The 18,976-nt window shown below is 39.5% G+C and overlaps 1 protein-coding gene across 7 annotated transcripts in view; it reads right to left on the bottom strand.

Moving 5' to 3' along the window:
* ERCC6L2 (ERCC excision repair 6 like 2) overlaps positions 1–18,976 on the bottom strand; it is a 144,368-nt gene continuing 125,392 nt past the window's right edge. For 4 of the 7 annotated variants that reach the window (XM_008993716.5, XM_078348426.1, XM_017972221.4 and 1 more), the window contains 2 exons: positions 9,240–9,421; positions 1–2,302 (listed from right to left, as the gene is read on the bottom strand). In XM_008993716.5, coding sequence (XP_008991964.4) covers positions 1,336–2,302; positions 9,240–9,421 — 1,149 coding nt within the window. In that variant the 3' untranslated portion in view covers positions 1–1,335. Of the gene's footprint in view, positions 5,164–9,239; positions 9,422–11,187; positions 11,516–18,976 lie in introns of those variants that run through there. The other 3 variants (XM_008993723.5, XM_035300870.3, XM_054254191.2) reach the window with 3 other exon arrangements.

Here is an 18,976-nt window from a genome sequence, read left to right as displayed (position 1 = left end):
TTTCATAAACATTTTATTTCAATCATATATATATATATATGTATGAACACATGTACTGAGTCATGATATAAAATGTATTTTACAGTTCTCTAGGGCAAAACATTGCTTTAAAGAAAAGCATACTTGGCCAATCAGTTCCTTGGGAAGACTTTTTTGTTTTTTCCACTTCTGAGTAATGACTCCACATCCTGGGTACACGGAAGCCCTCTCTCCTCAATTCGGCAGCAGTGCTCTGTAGCACAGCCAGTTCCTGGCTCAGGCCATTTTCCAGAGGGATGCATCCTTCACTCGCAGCCCTGTGAGATAACTGAAGGAGAGCTGCAGCGGTGCATCTGAACCCGCAGCAGAGGCGGCTCAGGTCCTGCCTACAGCGTGCACGCATGATACCAGGGGCTTTCCACCGTGATTTTTCACTGACATGATTTCCTTTCATTCACCTGCAGGAATGGTTCAACCACTGATAACCTGATGTACAGGCCTGACCTGTATATCAAGCTCCTAGCACAGAATACAGGGGCTGAGTGAAAGCTTCTAAATACATGCACTCAACAGTGAGCACATTCATTTTCTTATAAACCATATAAATTAAATTCAAAACATAACAGTTTCTAACAAAATAAAAAGTATACTCATTTCTTCATACTTAAGAGCTACAAAAGTACTATATAAACCCTTATTTATATTGATTAAATCAGAATAGGTATATAGAAAGTTGAGGCACTGGTGTCTGTGGCTAATGGTAGTAATCACAGCTCATACAGTAAAATGTTTAACATTAACCTTTAAATTCTGAATGGTTGTAAAATTACTATTTTAATACCATATATACAATATATATCATATATTTAGTACTAGTTACGACTTTTTTCTAAAATAATAATAGGATATGATACCCAGGGAAAAAGAAAATACCTAATAACTTTCCCAAGTGCTGGTTAAAAAAACACATCAGTGTATGCTGGATTTGAGGGGTGGACATGATTTAGCCAGTGAGTCACAGGGAGAGCAGAGCAAAGCTTTATTAAACTGGAAGGGCACTCATGCTGATTTGATTCAGACCCTTCATCTTTCATACTGGAAAACAATGCTCACCAGGGCAAGTGTCACATCGTTTATGTAATACAATAAGAAAGATGTCCCAGAATCTAACAAACCTAGAATCTTTTCCATTTCATAACAGAGATTTATACTATAAATACAATTATATTCTTGAAAGATCAAATCAAATATCAAGAAAAACAAATCCATAATACTTTAGACTTTAAAAAATCCTAAAGCAAGAATTTAATAAAAATATATGTCAATAACTGTGTTCAAGATAATTCATCTATATGCTTATATAGTACTCTGTGTACTGGCTGTGTTTTCATCTGTATCACTTGAGTTAAACTTCTTCCATAAAAATTTCTCATTTGATTTCCAAAGAGAAGCTGCCGGCTCTTCTCTCCTTTTGGACGGTGCTGCCAGAGGTGCTTTTTCACACAGAGTCTCTATTACCGCCAGGTCTGTGAATTTACTAAGACTCTCATCATTCTGCTCATTCAAGATGTCCCAGAAATCTTTTGGTCTCTGTTTTGCTTTTTCCATGGGCTCTGAAAGAACTTTCTTTGGCAGTTGTGTGGGACTGTTCCCATGACTTTTAAAAAGGTCATCAAGAATAGAGGTATCACCAAGTAAGCTTATCACAGAAGTCTTTTCCAGCACAGGATTTTCTATCTTTTCGTTTTCCAATTTGAGAAGGGGTTCTTTTCTTGAAACGCCTGTTCTCGTGAGGTCCTGTTGGTCTTTCATGGTATTTTCAAACCTTCTCTCATGTGCTTCTGACTCACTGTTCAGAGAACGGGATGTCACAGTACCTTCAGATGCTTGGCTGTTTTTCCCACTGTCAATCTTTTGAGTAGAACTAACAGGTGATTTCTTAGTTTCTGCATCATTAGAAAACATTTCTTCTCTATAAGAACTATGATTTTGAAACTTAATTGGCTTTCCTTTGTATGTTTTTGGGCAGCCAATTTGAGAAATTTTGTTGGTAGAATCTTTAAAAGACAAGGTTTCAGAATCTGACAGCCTTAGAGGTTTTCTTTTTTCAGATTTCTTTCTGATGCGCTCTCCTTTCTCAAAGGCAGAATTGTTGAATTCTGATGCAGAATCCACAAAAAATTCTTTTACCTCTGGATATTGAGAAGCATAAAAATCTCTTAGCATTTTCTGTCGTTCTTCTGATGTGGCATTGGTTATATGTTTAGCAAATTCATTTACAGAAGACGAGTTAAAGTGAGAGGCCATTTCTTCAAATTGTTTTCTAAAGATTAAATGAACAAAACTAGTAGTTATTTTCATTACATTTTATGTTGAAAGAACTCATAATCAGTAACAGGAAATGTAGAGGCCAAGGAAGGTAAGTTCCTTTAGCATACGTCTGCTGAATTCCATAATGAAAATACATTTTATCCTAGTAGAATGAGGCCTCTTCCCTTATGCTACTGAGAAAAGTAATTTAGCTCATGAAATCACCAGCTTTGTAAGTTATTTTGATTTATGCTATTATATTAGGTATTTCCTGGGAATTATGGAGGGAGGCCCAGCATGCTACTCCTCCAGTGATCCAATTTATGACTGACATGAGGATCATAATTTATAGAATCTGTACTTGAAAATCTATACTGTATTCAAGTCTTATGAAATAAAATTGTCAAAGAAGAATCTTAACGAAAAGAGCAAATTCTGAAAAATTAAGAAAGATGCTTGTTTTTTTCCCTTCCCTCTCCTTTTCCCCTTATTCTATGAACACAATATAGAAATTGCACAAGACTTTTTGATGAGCCCAAAGGAAAGTTCTAAACTGATCAACCTAGATTATTTTTCCCCAGATGATATAGATACCTAAGTTAAGAAGTGAGATGCTATTAGAAGTGTGTTGTATTCTTAGAGTAAGATGCTAATAAAAGCTGTTGTATGCATGTATGAGGAAATGGAACTTCAAGAACCTTGGTAAGATAGAGGCAGAAAGATTTAGGGACCTGGGCAATGAGCCCTGCTCCTTTCCCTAAATGAGGGTGCTATGGACTAAACTGCACCCCCCACCAAATCGTGTGAAGCCCCCCTAACCAACAACATAACAGTATTTGGAGTTGTGCCTTCAGGAGGTAATTAAGGTTAAATGAGGTCATAAGGGTGGGGCCCTGATCCAACAGGATTAGTGTCCTTAGAAGAGATGCCAGAGAACCCACAGAGTTTTGTTCTCTTCTCCCTCTTCCTCTTCCTCTTTGCCATGTGAGGATAGAGGGAGATGGTGGCCACTTGTAACCCAGGAAGAGGGCTCTCACCAGAAACTGAATCAGGTAACTTCTTACTGTTAGCCATCCAGCCGCCAGAACTGTGGAAAAAATTTCTGTTGTTTAAGCCACCCAGTCTATAGTATTGTGTTATCGCAATCCAAGCAGACTAAGACAGTGGGTATTGCTTTGCTGATGATGAGTTTAGGCCATGAGACAGGAAAACTCAATGTTTATAAATACTCCTTTGAACAAAAGTCATAGATAGTGAGTGTAGCAGCCCATGATTAAAAGTCCTAAAGTTTCAGAAATTATATTTTATACCACAGTTCCTTAAAACATTCATTTATTCACTCAACAAATGTTTAGAGCCTGTTATGTGCTAGGCATTATAGCATGAACTATATAACAGCAAATAAGACTCCGTTTCCTATCTTTGAGGAGTCTACAGTTTACTTGGTGGAGACAAATGCATGAAAATCAAACTAGAATAGAGTGATAAACCCATAATGTAAATTTACCAGGAGGTAAATATGGGGCTCTACTGGCACTCACAGAAAGGAAACCTGGATTAGCGAAACTTGGGTGGTAGGCAAGGTGGGTAAAAAAGGCATCTCTTCCTGACAAGTCTGTCAGGTAATGATGAGTGAGGAAGTCTCACAGCGGGAGGGGGCCCATGTACAGGCTCAGGTCCAAGATAACCCGGTTCATGGAGGCACAGGAGAAACTGCAAGGAAGATGCTAAAAATCACAGGGGGTCTGTATGCCAAGTTCAGAAGTTTGAATTTTATCCTATGCACAACAGAGAATCTTTAGCATAAAACAGTAATTTACTTTTAATGTATATAAGTAGAAGCTTCAAAGCCACTTTTATCTTTGACACGTAGACCAGGTTATATAGTTTGTGTTTCCTTTGCTGTTAGTGGCAGACCATAAAGCATGCTCACAACTTTCCTTTGTGGCCTCAGATGGGCCCATGGCGTCTAGTCCTCACTACGCTGTCTTGTTAACTTCCCCAAATCCGGATAGCATACATGCTGGACCAGCAGCCACTCTCATCTTATAAATATTAACAGAATATTTAATAACAGACACACAAGACACTGAATTTCTGTCCTGGAAACTGCCAATGTTCTTGCTGAAAAGTAACAAGCATGTTCTTAAGAGGTTCCAGTTTTCACTTCACATGAAGTAATGAGATATTATTCTGTTTATTAATCATCTCCAAATCCATTTTCATGGACATTCTAATAAATATTTGTGCTTGTAAAGATTAAGTGATTGGCAAGATTACAAGCTGATGTCATTTATTTATCCAAGACTGTGGTGTCTCAGCAGCTGCCAAAGTAACTTCGCCTCTGCTGTGCTGAAACCATGACCTCTTCCATGACCCGTCACCTCTGGGTGTAGAGGTGCTTCTAACCTCATTTTATCTGAGTAGTCTGCAAGTACAATATGCCACATGGTTGTTGCTTACAGGATAAGCTATAATTATCATTCGTTTTATTTTTGCCTTCTAACTAGCTTTCCTAATTCTGGGCCTTCAGAATTTTCTCTAAGAGTGTAAGAAACTACAGGGTACAACCAGGGGGTGTAAGGCAGCCACTCTGTGAAGAAAAATGAGTAACCTAAAGTAGAATTCCATAACCCACTTAGGGAAAGGGGAGAAAAAAGAAACCAAAGATACGTATCTTTCAGCAAGTGTATTAAAAGCAGTTATGTATCATGGATATAATTCAAATTCCTCTCTCTTTCTGGAGGAAGCAGGGTGGAACACAGCTCAATTCATCTTCTGTCTGACTAAGCTTCCGGAAGGAGAGGTGGGAATGAACGCCTCAGATGATCATGTAACTGCAGCAGAAGGGGGTACAGTCTTGATTCCGATTGACTAGGACGGTTAATGGAAAACAGGGTGGTTAAATGTACATGGTCAGACAGTTTTAATTCTACATCCCTAACTGGTAACCAAAGCCAGTGAGGCACACAGTGATTGAAACACCTGAACATGCCACTGGAACTCAATAAAGCTGATGAGTCTGTCGTTGCTCTGCCCATGGCTCAAGATGCATATGCAGAATGCTGTATGGCATCGTGTCCATTCCAAAAGCAAACTCCCAACCACAGCAGGCGCTGTATCAGTCACTTTCACAGTGCTGACTGCAACGTTTGATCTGGTGCCGGAGCTGAAAGACTTCATCAGGCCAGACAGACCAATTGTTCAAGAGAAAGGCAAAATAGCGCCATGGTGCATGCCTGACTAGAAAAACATGAGTAATGTTACCATCAAGTGCAAGGTTGTGAAGGATGCTTTCTTGCTCATCTATCATGCTGTGTGCAAACCCAACTGTAACCTGATGCAGCAGATAAGCAAAAGATTCAGCGCCCTACTCTCAGGCGTCAGGCCAGGAGGCACCACAGCCTCCATCAAACTCAACCCGGCGTGCGACTTCAAAGAAGCCGCAGCATGAGTAGCTAGCAAGGGCCTTGACATCAAGATAACACGATTACTCTTTGCAACTTGGTGCCAACCAGAACCTTGGGGTCACTGCATGTGCCTTCATAAGTAAGTTTAAGCTCATCACAGCCTTTTCCGAAATGACCTCATACGTTACAATGTGACGTTTCATTGAGGAAGGATTCAGTCATGCCTCACCCCTCTCTGGTATAGGTTGTGACATGATGAAACTCATCAGTGTTGAAGGATGACTCATTGAGAAACACAGGGAAGAACTCTTTCCATTTCTTAGAAGTCTTTTGACTCAGTGGGCACAAAGACTTAGCACCTGCAAAATTCCCTAATCTTTGTAAGGTTACAAATGCATGGATAGGGAAGCTAGATACTTCTTTCAGACAGTACAAGTCAACAAAGGAGTGCCCTTCCAAACTTCTTGACCATGATGTTGAAGAGGCAGTTTCAAAACCACCTCTCAAGAAGGCACTGATGAGCAAAGAAGATGAAGGAGGACAGCTGAGACCCATACTCCAACTGACCATGCCAGCCTCAGATGATCGCCTCAGGGAGCTAGGGGACCAGCCCTTCCCGGGCAGCAGAGGAACCAGCTGCCTGAGAGTTGCCAAGCACCTGCAGAAAGTATTTTGAACGCACAGAGCCAGAGACATTTCCCACTGCCCCCAAAAGCCAGCAGGACCAGTCCGACCAGGCCTCCCATCCCTGTTAACCTCTATCATTCATTACCACTGGCTTCTCATCCCCTCCTACTGTATATCTTGATCTAATCCAATCCTCCACCCTACCAAGGCTTCCCTCAGTGCCACTGGAACCAACAGTCCTCCAAGTCTTCTGCTTCTATGCTGAATGGTCCTGTGCTCTGATGATACTGCCTCTTCCCATGTAGCCCTTGCAAGGCAAGGCTGTTCCATCTCACAGCTCTCCAATCTCAGAGTTAGTGCTTCTAGACACTGCTGCTTCCAGACCATTCTCTACTGAGAAAACTCCTTCCCCTCTTTAATGTTTATGCCATCCAGCTAAACTGTTCTTTCCTCAATCTTAAGTGCTCCCTTCATTGCTTCCTGCTAGCAGCTAAACTCTCAAGATCCTGGATTAATCTTTCTTCCCACCCCATCTCCTGCCATCATTCTTGATAACATCAACATCCACGTGGATGTCCTACCCAATACCTGGCCCACCACTCTCTTTAGCTCACTTCCAAACTCATCCCAATTCAACATTAGCCCCTACTCCCAAGGTTATAAACTGCCATTGTCATTACCATCAACAACTCAACCTCTATGCCCCTAACTTAGTCATCTCAGGCTCCGGCTCACACACACAACAGCAATGCCGGGATATGCTGGTGACCTCAAATCCTCAAATTCACTGACTCTTGTGCTTTTGCACTATCCACCAGCCTCCCTTGTCCAGCTTAGGTCTAACTTCACTTTATAATCACTCCTTTACATTCTTCAGCTTCCTTGCTTCTCTCTCCCACCATTCTAACCCCTGGCCAGACCCAGCCATCTCTCTACTTGTGTCGGCAACAGAGCAACTGAAGCTTGCTGAATAAAATGTGAATACTGGACAGATGATTTTCTTGAAATTATTATCAAATGGGAACTTTAACACCACCCAGAATTCGAGTCCCATTAAGCTTGCTTTCCTACTTTATAAATGGTTTCCTAACTTCTCTCGCCCTAAATCTTTCTCCCTCTAAACTGATGGCTTCAGTTCTCAATTCACTAAGACATCACATCTGTGCCTATGTTTGTTCCTTCTCTTTCAATGCTTCTCAAAGGCCAGGCCGTGCCTATGGTCTGGGCACTGCCTTCCACTGCTTCCAGGCCTTCCCTCTTTCTGTTTTCATTCCCTGGCATGATCTCTTTTTATCCTATTATTAGTCTTTTCCCTCAACACACAACAGGTTCTGTTATCTCCTCAACTGTACCACCCCACAATGCCCTCCAGCTACTGCTACTTTTTACACCCAAACTTGCAGCGCCAGCCACTTCCTCTCAGGGTCTGCCCACTGCTTCCATCCAAACTTACAGTGCCGGCTGCCTCCTGCACAGCCTGCCAACTGCTTCCCAGGTTGCTCCTGCCAAGGTACTTGCTGAGTGCTCTGCTATCACCTCCAGTGGGCAGTTTCCCACTTCATCTGCTTCTGGTTCTCTGCAGCACTTGATAAAGTTAAGAACTCCCTCCTTTTAAAACCCTCTCACTACTCCTGGACTTCAGAACCCAACACTGCCTCTTACACTGCCTCCAGTCTATCCTGGGGCTTGCCTCCTCCTCTCTGTGTTCTGTTCCTAGGCTGCTCACACAGTCTCACGGTTCTGAAGACCATTTATAAACTCCATGCTGATGACTCCCAAATTTAAACCTTTAATCCCCAAATCCAGAGTAGCACATACATACATTGCCTATTTGACCTTTCCAAAGAATGTCACATTTAATATAAGCAAAAGGGAACTCTTGATATTTTTCCTCTCAACTTGCTTCTCTTGGGTTTTCCTCATTCAGTACTACCACTCTGTTGCTCAACACAGAAAGAAGTAATCTTGATCTCTCTCTTTCCCAAACCAGTCCATCACCAAACTGAATTCATCCACTTGACTCTATCCTCAAGGCAACCACTCAGGTGCAAACCCCCCTCACCAAGTTCCTTCTCGTCTCCCCTTATTCATTCTGCCCTCTTCCACAGGGAAGCTGGAACCATCTTTTAAAAAGATACATAGATAGTGCCATTACAGTTTTCCACTGCCCTTGAACAAAATCCAGACTCTTTCTGTAGCCTCCAAGGGTTTATAAGCTCCAGCCCCACTTGCATCTCTACCCTCCATCTTGGGCTACTTTCTGGTTGGTTTATTCTGCACTAAGGCCACAATCCTCTCAGCTCCTCGACCACACCAAACCTCTTCCCTCCTTGGAGATGCTCCTACTCTGGTTCTTTGCACGGTTATCCTTCAGCTGTTAACTTAAATGCTACCTGTGTAGGGAGTCTTCCCTGACTTCCCAAAAGAAAGGTGGTTCTACGTCCCCTTCACATCCCATTATTCTCTTTCAGGGCAGCTTGTCCATTTTTTTCTTCTAACATGCCATTTTGTAATTATTTGTAGGTTTACTTTTTAAAATGTTATGGTTTGATGCCAACCCCATTCTTCTGTACTGGAGGCTCTCGGTCATTTTTACACAGTATCGTCAAGACTCAGCACAATGCCTAAGCATATATTAGGTACTCAAAAAATGTTCAACGACTGAATGAATAAAATGTGCTTAAGTATTTCATTTCTTTGTATAACATGATTTCCCTTTTTTGGGTAATCATTTCAGGCATTGGCTTTCTAACAACATCTAAAACATTTGCAATTTATTTTTGAAATTCAGATTTTACTGAATTATTCTGATCTCGGGTATGGTTAGAACTCAAATATTTGTATATTTTACTAAGGAGCTACATTTCTTTTGAGAATTATTCTTCAAGTCTAGTGTTGTCAGAGACAATATACCTGCGGATTCCTTTTGGTGTTTCTCCAATTATGAAGGTGGTCTGGTTTGTATGGTAGACTTTTTTCTTCTTCTGGCTTACAGGGTGTGAAATATAAAGAGGAAGTGAAATGCTGCCTTCACTCGGTTGCTGGCATTTCTTTGTGTGTGGCAATGTATCTGCATCCACTTTTTCTTTATATGTCTGAAAAAAAGAAAGGAACCAAAAGCTATGTCTGAAAAGATAGTTATTGTGGTCAAATAATCAGAATGTCTTACTTTTTTCCAATACTCTTTATAATGAAGTAAATCGTATTCTCAAACTGAAATCGTCGTCAGAAGATGTTAACCTAGATCTTTAAAAAGATGACACAGGCAAAAGTTATTTTTTTATACCTTTCTTTAAGCTATAAAAGTAATGGCAATAATATGATATTTTCATTGTCAAGACTGTGGGAATACTGATACATAGGTTGATATCTACTATACCAAAGGATAAAAATTAATGATTATATACACAATAGCATAAACATGTGTCCTGGGGCTTCTCTTCTGTCTGTGCTCTGTTCTTAGGCTGCTCACACAGGCTTGTGTGTGAGAGTGAGAAAATTTTCTAATTTAGTAATTGCAAAATGTTCTAATTTAGAAATTGCAAAATTAATAAGCAGCCTTTCAGTCATCTAATTTCATATAATAGATACATGTAAATAATAAATAAATAAGAAACCATAAATCTTACATTTCAACCTCTACTGGGTTGTTAGACTATTTAGTGATTTTGAGATGCTAATTACAGTTGGTTGAATTATAGATGGAATCACACTCTTTTTACAGAGACTATGGATTGCCTGCCTAACATAAAGTTTATCGACAGTGAGCCAAGAAAAAAAAAATAGTCCCAGTTTTCCTCACAAGACGATATGGTATAAATACGTAGAAAGTCCTCATTCTATTCCAAAAAGAGAAATACTGGATACAATTTAACAATAACAACAACAAAATTACATTGGAGCTCTAAAGTAAGAAAACAGAATGTCTAGGTTCCTCAAATGAGGAAGTCCCACAGTGGTGAGTGGGAGCTGAAGTTCAGCAGCCCTAGGGGTAGGGCCTTAAGTTACAGTCTACAGCACCCATGTGTAGAGGGGAGATGGAAATGGTTTAACTCCCTGCACTAAACAACAAAGAAACATGAAACACAACAGGAATGAGAAGGAGTCTGATATGCAAATTAAAGCCAGGAAAGCCAAACCTGGGACACAGGCTAGAAGCAGGCCACTTTCTTACTCTAGATAGAATCACCGGTGACAAACAGGAACCCCCAGCTGGTGCCATGTGTGGAATCTGATTTCGTACCATCTGATAGTATGAAAACTCTAAGCTGAAAATCAACATAAAAAATGTGTCCAGAACTAGTGAAAACCATAGATCTCAATGAGGGTTGAATAAAAAACACCATAGGAAGACTACCATAATCCAGAGAATGCTTTTGATTCCAATGAAAACAGAAGAAGTTTGGATAAAAATTATAAATAACATATAAAACCTACCATCATAAAAGTGAGCACATGTAACAAGTATAAGAAATGAAATCTGAGGAATTATCTATAATAAAGCAATCTGAAAGAGGTTATTTATGAATGAATAAACAAATGACAGAGTCTTACTCTGTCACTCAAGCTGGAGCGCAATGGCATGATCATAGCTCACTGCAGTTGATAAATTGGAAGAAAAAATTACTCAGAATGAAGTGCAGAGATTAAAAAAATTAGGAAAGTTAAGAGACAGAAGACACACCAAAGTTTCTAAAATGCTAAAAGGAGAGAATGGAGAAAATGGAAGAGATAATGCCAAAGAGATGATGGCAGAGACCTATAAAAGAAAGGAATCCTCAAACTGAAAAAGAAAAAAATCCCTAGTAGGAAAAATAAAAATAAATCTGATATTTTGTCATATCACAGATAAAGGTCATACCTTATAAATTACCAGAGGAGGATAAGGCATCCTACAAAGAAATGCCAAACTAGGCCAGGCATAGTGGCTCACATCTGTAATTCCAGCAGTTTGGGAGGCTGAGGCAGGCAGATTGCTTTGAGTCCAGGAGTTCAAGATCAGCTAGGCAATGTAGCAAAACCTTTCCTCTAAAAAAAAATTCAAAAACTAGCTTGGTGTGGTGGTGTGGCCTTGTAGTCCCAGCTACTCCAGAGGCTGAGGTGGGAGGATGGCTTGAGCCCAGGAAGCAGAAGTTGCAGTGAGCCAAGATCATGCCACCACACTCCACCCTGGGTGGCAGAGCCAGATCCTGTCTCAGGAAAGAAGAAGAAGAAGAAAAAAAAAGACAAGCTAACATCAGGCTTCTCATTAACATCATAATCATATCCACCAGAAGAAAATGGGGTATTTTCAACATGCAGAGAAGAAAAAACCTGTGAACCTAGAATTCTATACCCAGTTAAACTATCATGTAAGGAATTCTCAGGCATACAAAGACTACCCGAATTCATTAGATTCTTGACACACACACACACACACACACACACACACACACACAAGGTCTTGCTCTTTTGCACAGTGCAATGGTGCAATCATAGCTCATTGCAGTCTCAAACTCCTGGGCTTAAGTGATCATTCCACCTTAGCCTCCTGAGTAGTGGGGACTACAGGCACAAGCCCACAGGCCAAGCTAATTTTTCTATCGTTTTATAGAGATGGGGTCTTATTATGTTGCCCAGATTGGCACAGGTAACACAGCAAGACCCTGGGCTCAAAAGTGATTCTCCTGCCTCAACCTCCCAAAGTGTTGAGATTACGGACTGAGCCACTGTACCTGGCCTTTTTTTTTTTTTTAAATATAAGTTCAATGGGATTGAAGTGGTGATACATTCAATGAATGTGGGCAAGAAATGGCTTTTAATTCAACAAATATTTACTAAGTACCTGTTAGGTTCCTGCCATCATGCTATGCATTTGAGATACAAAGATATTTTTATACAAAGATTCCCCTACCCTTAAGGGATTTAAAAGTGAGTGACAAGCCATTTTAAAAAATATGATACATGTATCTTTTTTCTTTTTTGTATAAGACATTTACGTCTGTAACTTAAATTCCAGTTCATTTTATTGAAACTGACAAAAACAACTGCATGTTCTTTAGTAGCAAACCATTTCTAAGGAAAACTGACATCTTCAAAAGCTACCGTGGTCAGATGGACAAACACAAACATCTGGCCAGGTGGTGAGGTTAAACTAGGGCTTTATATCAGTAATGTTAAAAATACTGTCCTTAAAAAAAATTTTTTTTAATTGTATCTCAAAACATAAATAAAAAGAAAAATGTTGATGGTTAAAGTTTGAAAGAGATTTGATCCATTTATTTTATATCACAAAACAAAATGAACACTAAAAGTTCCTAATAAAAAGATTCATCATCCTAGATTATACCCCAAGAAATAATCATTCATTGCTATAAGAAGAGATGGTATTGCTTTACATGAAGGTAAAGGGAGTAAGCAGAAAGAGAAGGAACTGGGCCAACCAAGAAAACTCCATCCTCATATACTGCAATTTCTAAATCCACAGAGAAATCATGCCAAGTGATGGCAGTTTTCAATTATTTATATGTTTACTCTGGGTCTTTATGACCCTGGTAGAATTACAAAGCTCACATTTATACAGATAACATTTTTCTTAAATCGGTTTTATAACTTCTTTAGGAAAATTCAGCTTTTGCAACCATAGCTATCAGACATGGGGATCTTTAATTTTTGCCAAACATTCCACATTTTAACATCTGGTTCTTTTAGGCAATAATAAAGGGAAAATCATTCTTATTTAACATGGGCTCAACAGCTATCTTTTATTTTTAAAAATCTATCTAGTTTCGTATTTCTATTTTAGCAGGGGACTTGAACATTTTACTGAAACAAGGCTGTCTAGATTTTGTATTTAGCCTAGTTATATTAAAAAATAGATTTTAGGACCCAATGTGCCACTTAGGCTTATTTTGAATGAAACCCCTAAAGGTTACATGTATAAACTATGTATGGGTTGGGAAAAGTGTCCTGGATTAGTTTCCAATTGCTGCCTTAACAGAGTATCACAAAATTAGTGGCTTACAACAATATAAATTCATTATCTTATACGCCTGTAGGTCAGAAGCCTAACATGGGTCTCACAAAGGTAAAGTCAAGATGCTGGCAGGGCTGTATCCCTTTATGGAGGCTCTGGGATAATGAATTTCCTTGCTTTTCCAGCTCCTGAGGCTGCTCACAATCCTTGCCTTGTGGTCCCCATCAAAATCTAGCAACCCTTCTTCATAGTCACATCACCCCCTCACCACAGCCAGGAAAGGTGCTCTGCTTTTAATAACTAATGTGATTAGACTGGGCCCATAGAGATAATGCAGGATCAAAGTGAGTTAATGAACATCCCTAATTGTATACATCCAGTTGACCGATCTCAAGGTCAGCTAATTCAATCTTAACTGCATCTACAATTTTAATTCCTTTTCCTTTTTGCTGGGTAAGGTAATATTCATAGGTTTCAGAAATGAGTTCACAGACAGCTTTGAGGGGGGCATTAATTGTTTTCCACTGGCAGGGAGAGTGAGGGTCTTATCCTGGGAACACTGATCCTCCATGGTTTTGTAGATGGGTTTCAGGGACTTCAGAAAGGGATATCTATGAATCCCCTGAGGCTGTATTTGCAAGGGTATACACATTTGAGCAGGAACACATTTTTTAAAAAAAAGAGCCCATGACTTTAATCATGTTCTTAAAGGTGTATGTGGCCAGAAGAACTGAAAAAGTGCTGTTTTAAACAGCAGCACCATTGGTATAGTTTTCAAATAATCTTGTTTATTGAAAAACAGTATCTACTTTATAAACATTTTGGTGGTCTTATTAGAAAAGTTGGTTTCACTAAAATAGCAGTCAATCCTTCACAATAGCTAATACAAGACAAATAATGCTGTAGTGCAGGTGCTATTTCAGTGGCAATTATAATTTATTATAAAACAAAGTACAAGGCTAAGATGAAAATATTCTAGATAATGTGAATTGAACTGAAACTTGTACTGAACAAAGCTGTGAAGTCATGGCACTATGGCAACACGATAAAGTGGCAATAGTAATGAAGATACAAGTAATGAAAACTTCAGTAAAAGGATATGGATTAGGAACTTAAAAGATAACACAGGCATACCTCCGATATACTGCAGAATTGGTTCTGGACCACCACCAAGAGTTTTTCTTAGTACGTATAAAAGTTATGCTTACACTATACTGTAGTCTATTAGGTGTGCAATATATTATGCCACTGCTTTATCAACTAAGTTTATGTAACATTCTAAATTCTTTGTTGCTATTTCAAAAATGTTCACTGCATTTTCACTAGGATAGAGTCGATCTTAGAAACTACTTTCTTTGCTCATCCATAAAAAGTAGTTCCTTACCTGTTCAAGTTTGATCATGAGATTGCAGTTCAGTCACATCTGCAGGCTCCGTTCCTAATTACTATTTCTACCACATCTGCAGTTAGTTCCCCTACTAAAGTCTTGAATCTCCTGAAGTCATCCATGAGGGCTAGAATCAACTTCTTCCAATATTTTGGAATGTTCCCATGAATTAGATATTTTGACATGCTCCCATGAATCAAAGATATTTTAAATGGCATCTAAAATAGTGAACCCTTTCCAGAAGGTTAACAATGGACTTTGCCCAGGTCCATCAGAGAAATCATTATTTATTCCAGCTATAGTCTTATGAAACTTATTTTCTTTCCTTTCAAATTTAATTTATAGAGATGGGGTCTCACCAAGTGGACCAGGTTGGCCTTTCCTGGTTTCAAGTGATTCTCCCAGGTCAGCCTACTGAGTATATAGAGATGGGGTCTCACCAAGTGGACCAGGTTGGCCTTTCCTGGTTTCAAGTGATTCTCCCAGGTCAGCCTACTGAGTAGCTAGAACTATAAGCATGTGCGACCATGCCAGGCTCTGTATTTCTTAAATAAGACTTGAAAGCCAAAATTTCTCCTTGATCCATGGGTTGCAGAATAAATGCTGTGTTAATAGGCATGAAAACAACATTCATTTCCTTGTACATCTCCATCTGTCTCTTGGGTGACTAGATGCACTGTCAATAAACAGCAATATTTCAAAAGGAATCTTCTTTTCTGAGTAGCAGGTCTCAATAGTGGGCATGAAATATTCAGTAAGCCATGCTGTAAACAGATGGGCTGTCATCCAGGCTTTGTTGAGCCATTTATAGAGCATAGGTGGAATAGACATGACATAATCCTCAAGGGCCCTAGGATTTCCCAAATGGTAAATTATCACTGGCTTCTACTTAAAGTCCCAGCTGCACTATTCCCTAACAAGAAAGTCAGCCTGTCCTTTGAAGCCAGGCATTAACTTCTCCTCTCTAGCTATTAAAGTCCTAGATGATATCTTCGAACAGAAGGCTGTTTTGTCTACATTGAAAATCTATTGTTTAGTGTAGCCACTGTCATCATCGATCTTAGCTAGATCTTCTGTATAACTTGCTGCAGGTTCTCCATCAGCACTTACTGTTGCTTCACCTTTGCACTTTTATGCCATGGAGACAGCTTCTTTGTTTAAATGTCATGAACTAGCCTCTGATGGCTTCACATTTTTCTTCTACAGCTTTCTCACCTCTCTCAGGTTTCACAGGGCCTTGCTCTGCATTAGGCTGCGGCCTAAGGGAATATTACAGCTGGTTGGATCTTTGATCTGGACACTACAACTTTCTCCATGTCAGAAATCAGGCTGTTTCACTTTTTTATTGTTTGTGTGGTCACTGAAGTAACACTTTTAATTTCCTTCAAGTAGATTCCTTTCCCCTCACAACTTGGCTGTTAGGCTTTTGGCCTATTTTGACTTTTGACATGCCTTTCTAATGAAGCTTCATCACTGATGTAAGACTCTTCAACTTGAACGATTAAAGGTCACTGTAGGATTAATAACTGGCCTAACTTTAATACTGTTGCATTTCAGGGAATGGGAGGTCTAAGGAGAGGGAGAGAGGGGAAATGGCTGGTTGGTGGAGCAGTCAGAACACACACATTTATTAAGTTTGCCATCTTGTATGAGCGCAATTGTGCCCAACATAATTACAACAGGAACGTCAAAGATCATGCATGTGATCTGCGGATCACCACAACAGATAGTAACAACAATGAGAAACTTCAAAATACTGTGAGACTTACTAAAACGTGACTCAGACACGAAGTGAGCACATGCTTTTGGAAAAATGATGCCTTGTGTGAAGCAGGGCTGCCACAAAACTTCAATTTGTAAAAAAGGCATTATCTACAAAGTGTAATAAAATGAAGTACACTAAAACGAGGAAGGCCTGTATGTTAGGATTATAATAAAAAAAGCACTTTTGTAGAGAAAAATTTCTTCCAGAGTAGCCAGAATGAGTTCATCCTAGATCTACTAACTATCCATAATTCTCTATAACTTACTGCTTAAAGTTTTAGGTTTATATTGGGTAATAGCAGAAAAGTTCCTTGTCTTTATTTAGACTGATAGTATGAAACATTCAAATGAACTTTGATAATATTCTTTTTCTTTTGATCCAATTTGTGTATTTCAAGGCATTAGATCTAAACCAAGTTGCATTATTTTCATTGAAATGATATTTATTGAAAGGCTCAACTGAAAAAAGTTATAGATTTTTGATATGAAAGAGTAAGTGAAAACAAAATCAACTCTTAACAACTTTGCAATCTCTGATGTTAGTATACTTAAAAACATAAGGAAGACTCCTCCGTACCTCACAGGCACATGATTAAATTAGCATTTTTCTATTTACTCAGTTACATATGAAATCTATACAGTAGGAGGCTGTATTCAAATTGTTCAGAGAATGCTTAAGAAAAAAGGAACCCTCTATTAATAATCTTGAAGTAAAAAATAATTTTGGAGGTAAGTTACTAAAGAACAGTAGAGGGTACCTACGTAGGAAGAGCAAAGAGGTGAGAAGAGTTGACAGGGAGAAATCATTCCCATACCCGCACACCTGTAACAAAGGAGGCAACAAAAATCACAATCCATGAGAGTGAGTTTTAAATGCAATCAAGAACAGCCTCTAGCTCCCATTTTGGCAGGAGAAATATTAACAAGTAATCTCTGCATCTTTCTAAATCTCTTTGGGTGAGTTCCTGGAGACATGGCTATAGCTAGTGCAGATAATCTGATTCCTTCTCCCCTGTTCATCTGCACCCTCCAAGATGCAGAGAAAGCTTGGGAAGATGGTGCACAAGGAAGCAGAACAGCCTGACAGGACACGTACCCTGTCCACAGGAGGCTATGAGAAAGCAGTGAAATCTTTTATTAAGCAAGTGTGGAATGAATCTATCTGCTGGGCTGGCTTCTCCAGAATATACCTCACAGAGCACACAGAACAAAGAGCAGTGCATGCTGAAGAGCTACACCAACGCTTCCATAACCAGATGATTAGGCCTGGTGAGTCAGTGAGAAAACTAGAAACAGAAAGGAGATTTTCAAAGCCACTGGAAGGTCCTGATGGCTCTGAGCCACTGAGAAGCTAGAGCAGAAGGCTTAATTAAAAGTTCTGATTCTAAGATCAAAAAAGATCTGCCCATCCCAGGATAGCTCTTTGGGGTACACCCTGTTCCTGAGAATAGCACAGAGCTTCACAAGACACTCTAAAGTCATCAAACATGGGTACACCGTATGGCCACAAGCCCTCGCATCCACCTGATCATGCCAACTCTGCCATAAAGCAGACAAAACAACAAAAAATTTGGGGATTTTTGCTTAGGTATGAAAATCCTCAAAATCATTCAAGGTTTGTGCCTGGAGATAGAAAATGTTATTGTAAATGCAGTTTTCCAATACTCAACAAGAACCTAAGGCAACTATGAGCTATCCCTCTACTGTCTTAACTCACTATCTGCAGAAAAGCCAGCTGGTCAGAGGACCCACCACAAATATATATGAGAGTCAAATCTTCTGCCTCTGTTTAAAAATGATGTTCAAATCTGAAAAAAAAACAAAAAACAAAAAAACCCCAAGCATTTAGTTTCAAATTTAAAACATTTTCTGGGGAGAGAGGGAGATGAAAGTTTTTAACCATGGGTCTGCTTTCTTCCTGGAAGGAGTAATACTTATTATAAAACCCAGCTAAACTCTTTTGTCAATAATGCTTTGCTGAGTGTGCCACAAGGACAACTTTATATTGGCTGTTCAGAGCCTATTTTTTTAAGAATGATAATGGAATTATCTCTTCAAATAAACCCATGATAGAAGCTGCTTGTAGAAACTCAGCATCACTTACAGGAGTGACTCATTGTCCAAGAAACCTATCTATCTAAAATGATGCAAAGTGGCAGCATTAGGGGAGCAGGAGAATGTCATGTGCTAAAGGGAACATGTGCTACAGATAGAAACACATGAACTCTAGCTCCTTGGGGTCTGCTGACCTGCTGGCTCTGTGGGAAAAGGCCAAGCGAGACCATTGCAATTACCTTTACCAAAACCTGCAAATGTGCAATGGAAAATTTCGCTAATATCCTCAATCCTCCATGGGAGAGCAGCCTGGGAGTAAATTCCCTTTACAGACAAAGGGAATTGTCTGTAATTCCTCCTACAGACAAAGGCTAGAGCAAGATAGAGGCCTTTCCAGATAGCCTGAACACTGAACTCAGCATCACAGCCCTGGGGTCCAGGCCTTAGTTGGCCACTTACGCTTTTAATTTGGGGAGATTCTTTGCCTTT

This window comes from Callithrix jacchus, chromosome 1 (assembly GCF_049354715.1).
Source record: "Callithrix jacchus isolate 240 chromosome 1, calJac240_pri, whole genome shotgun sequence".
In the NCBI taxonomy this organism is placed as follows: domain Eukaryota; kingdom Metazoa; phylum Chordata; class Mammalia; order Primates; family Cebidae; genus Callithrix; species Callithrix jacchus.
This window is presented reverse-complemented; position numbering and strand designations above follow the sequence as displayed.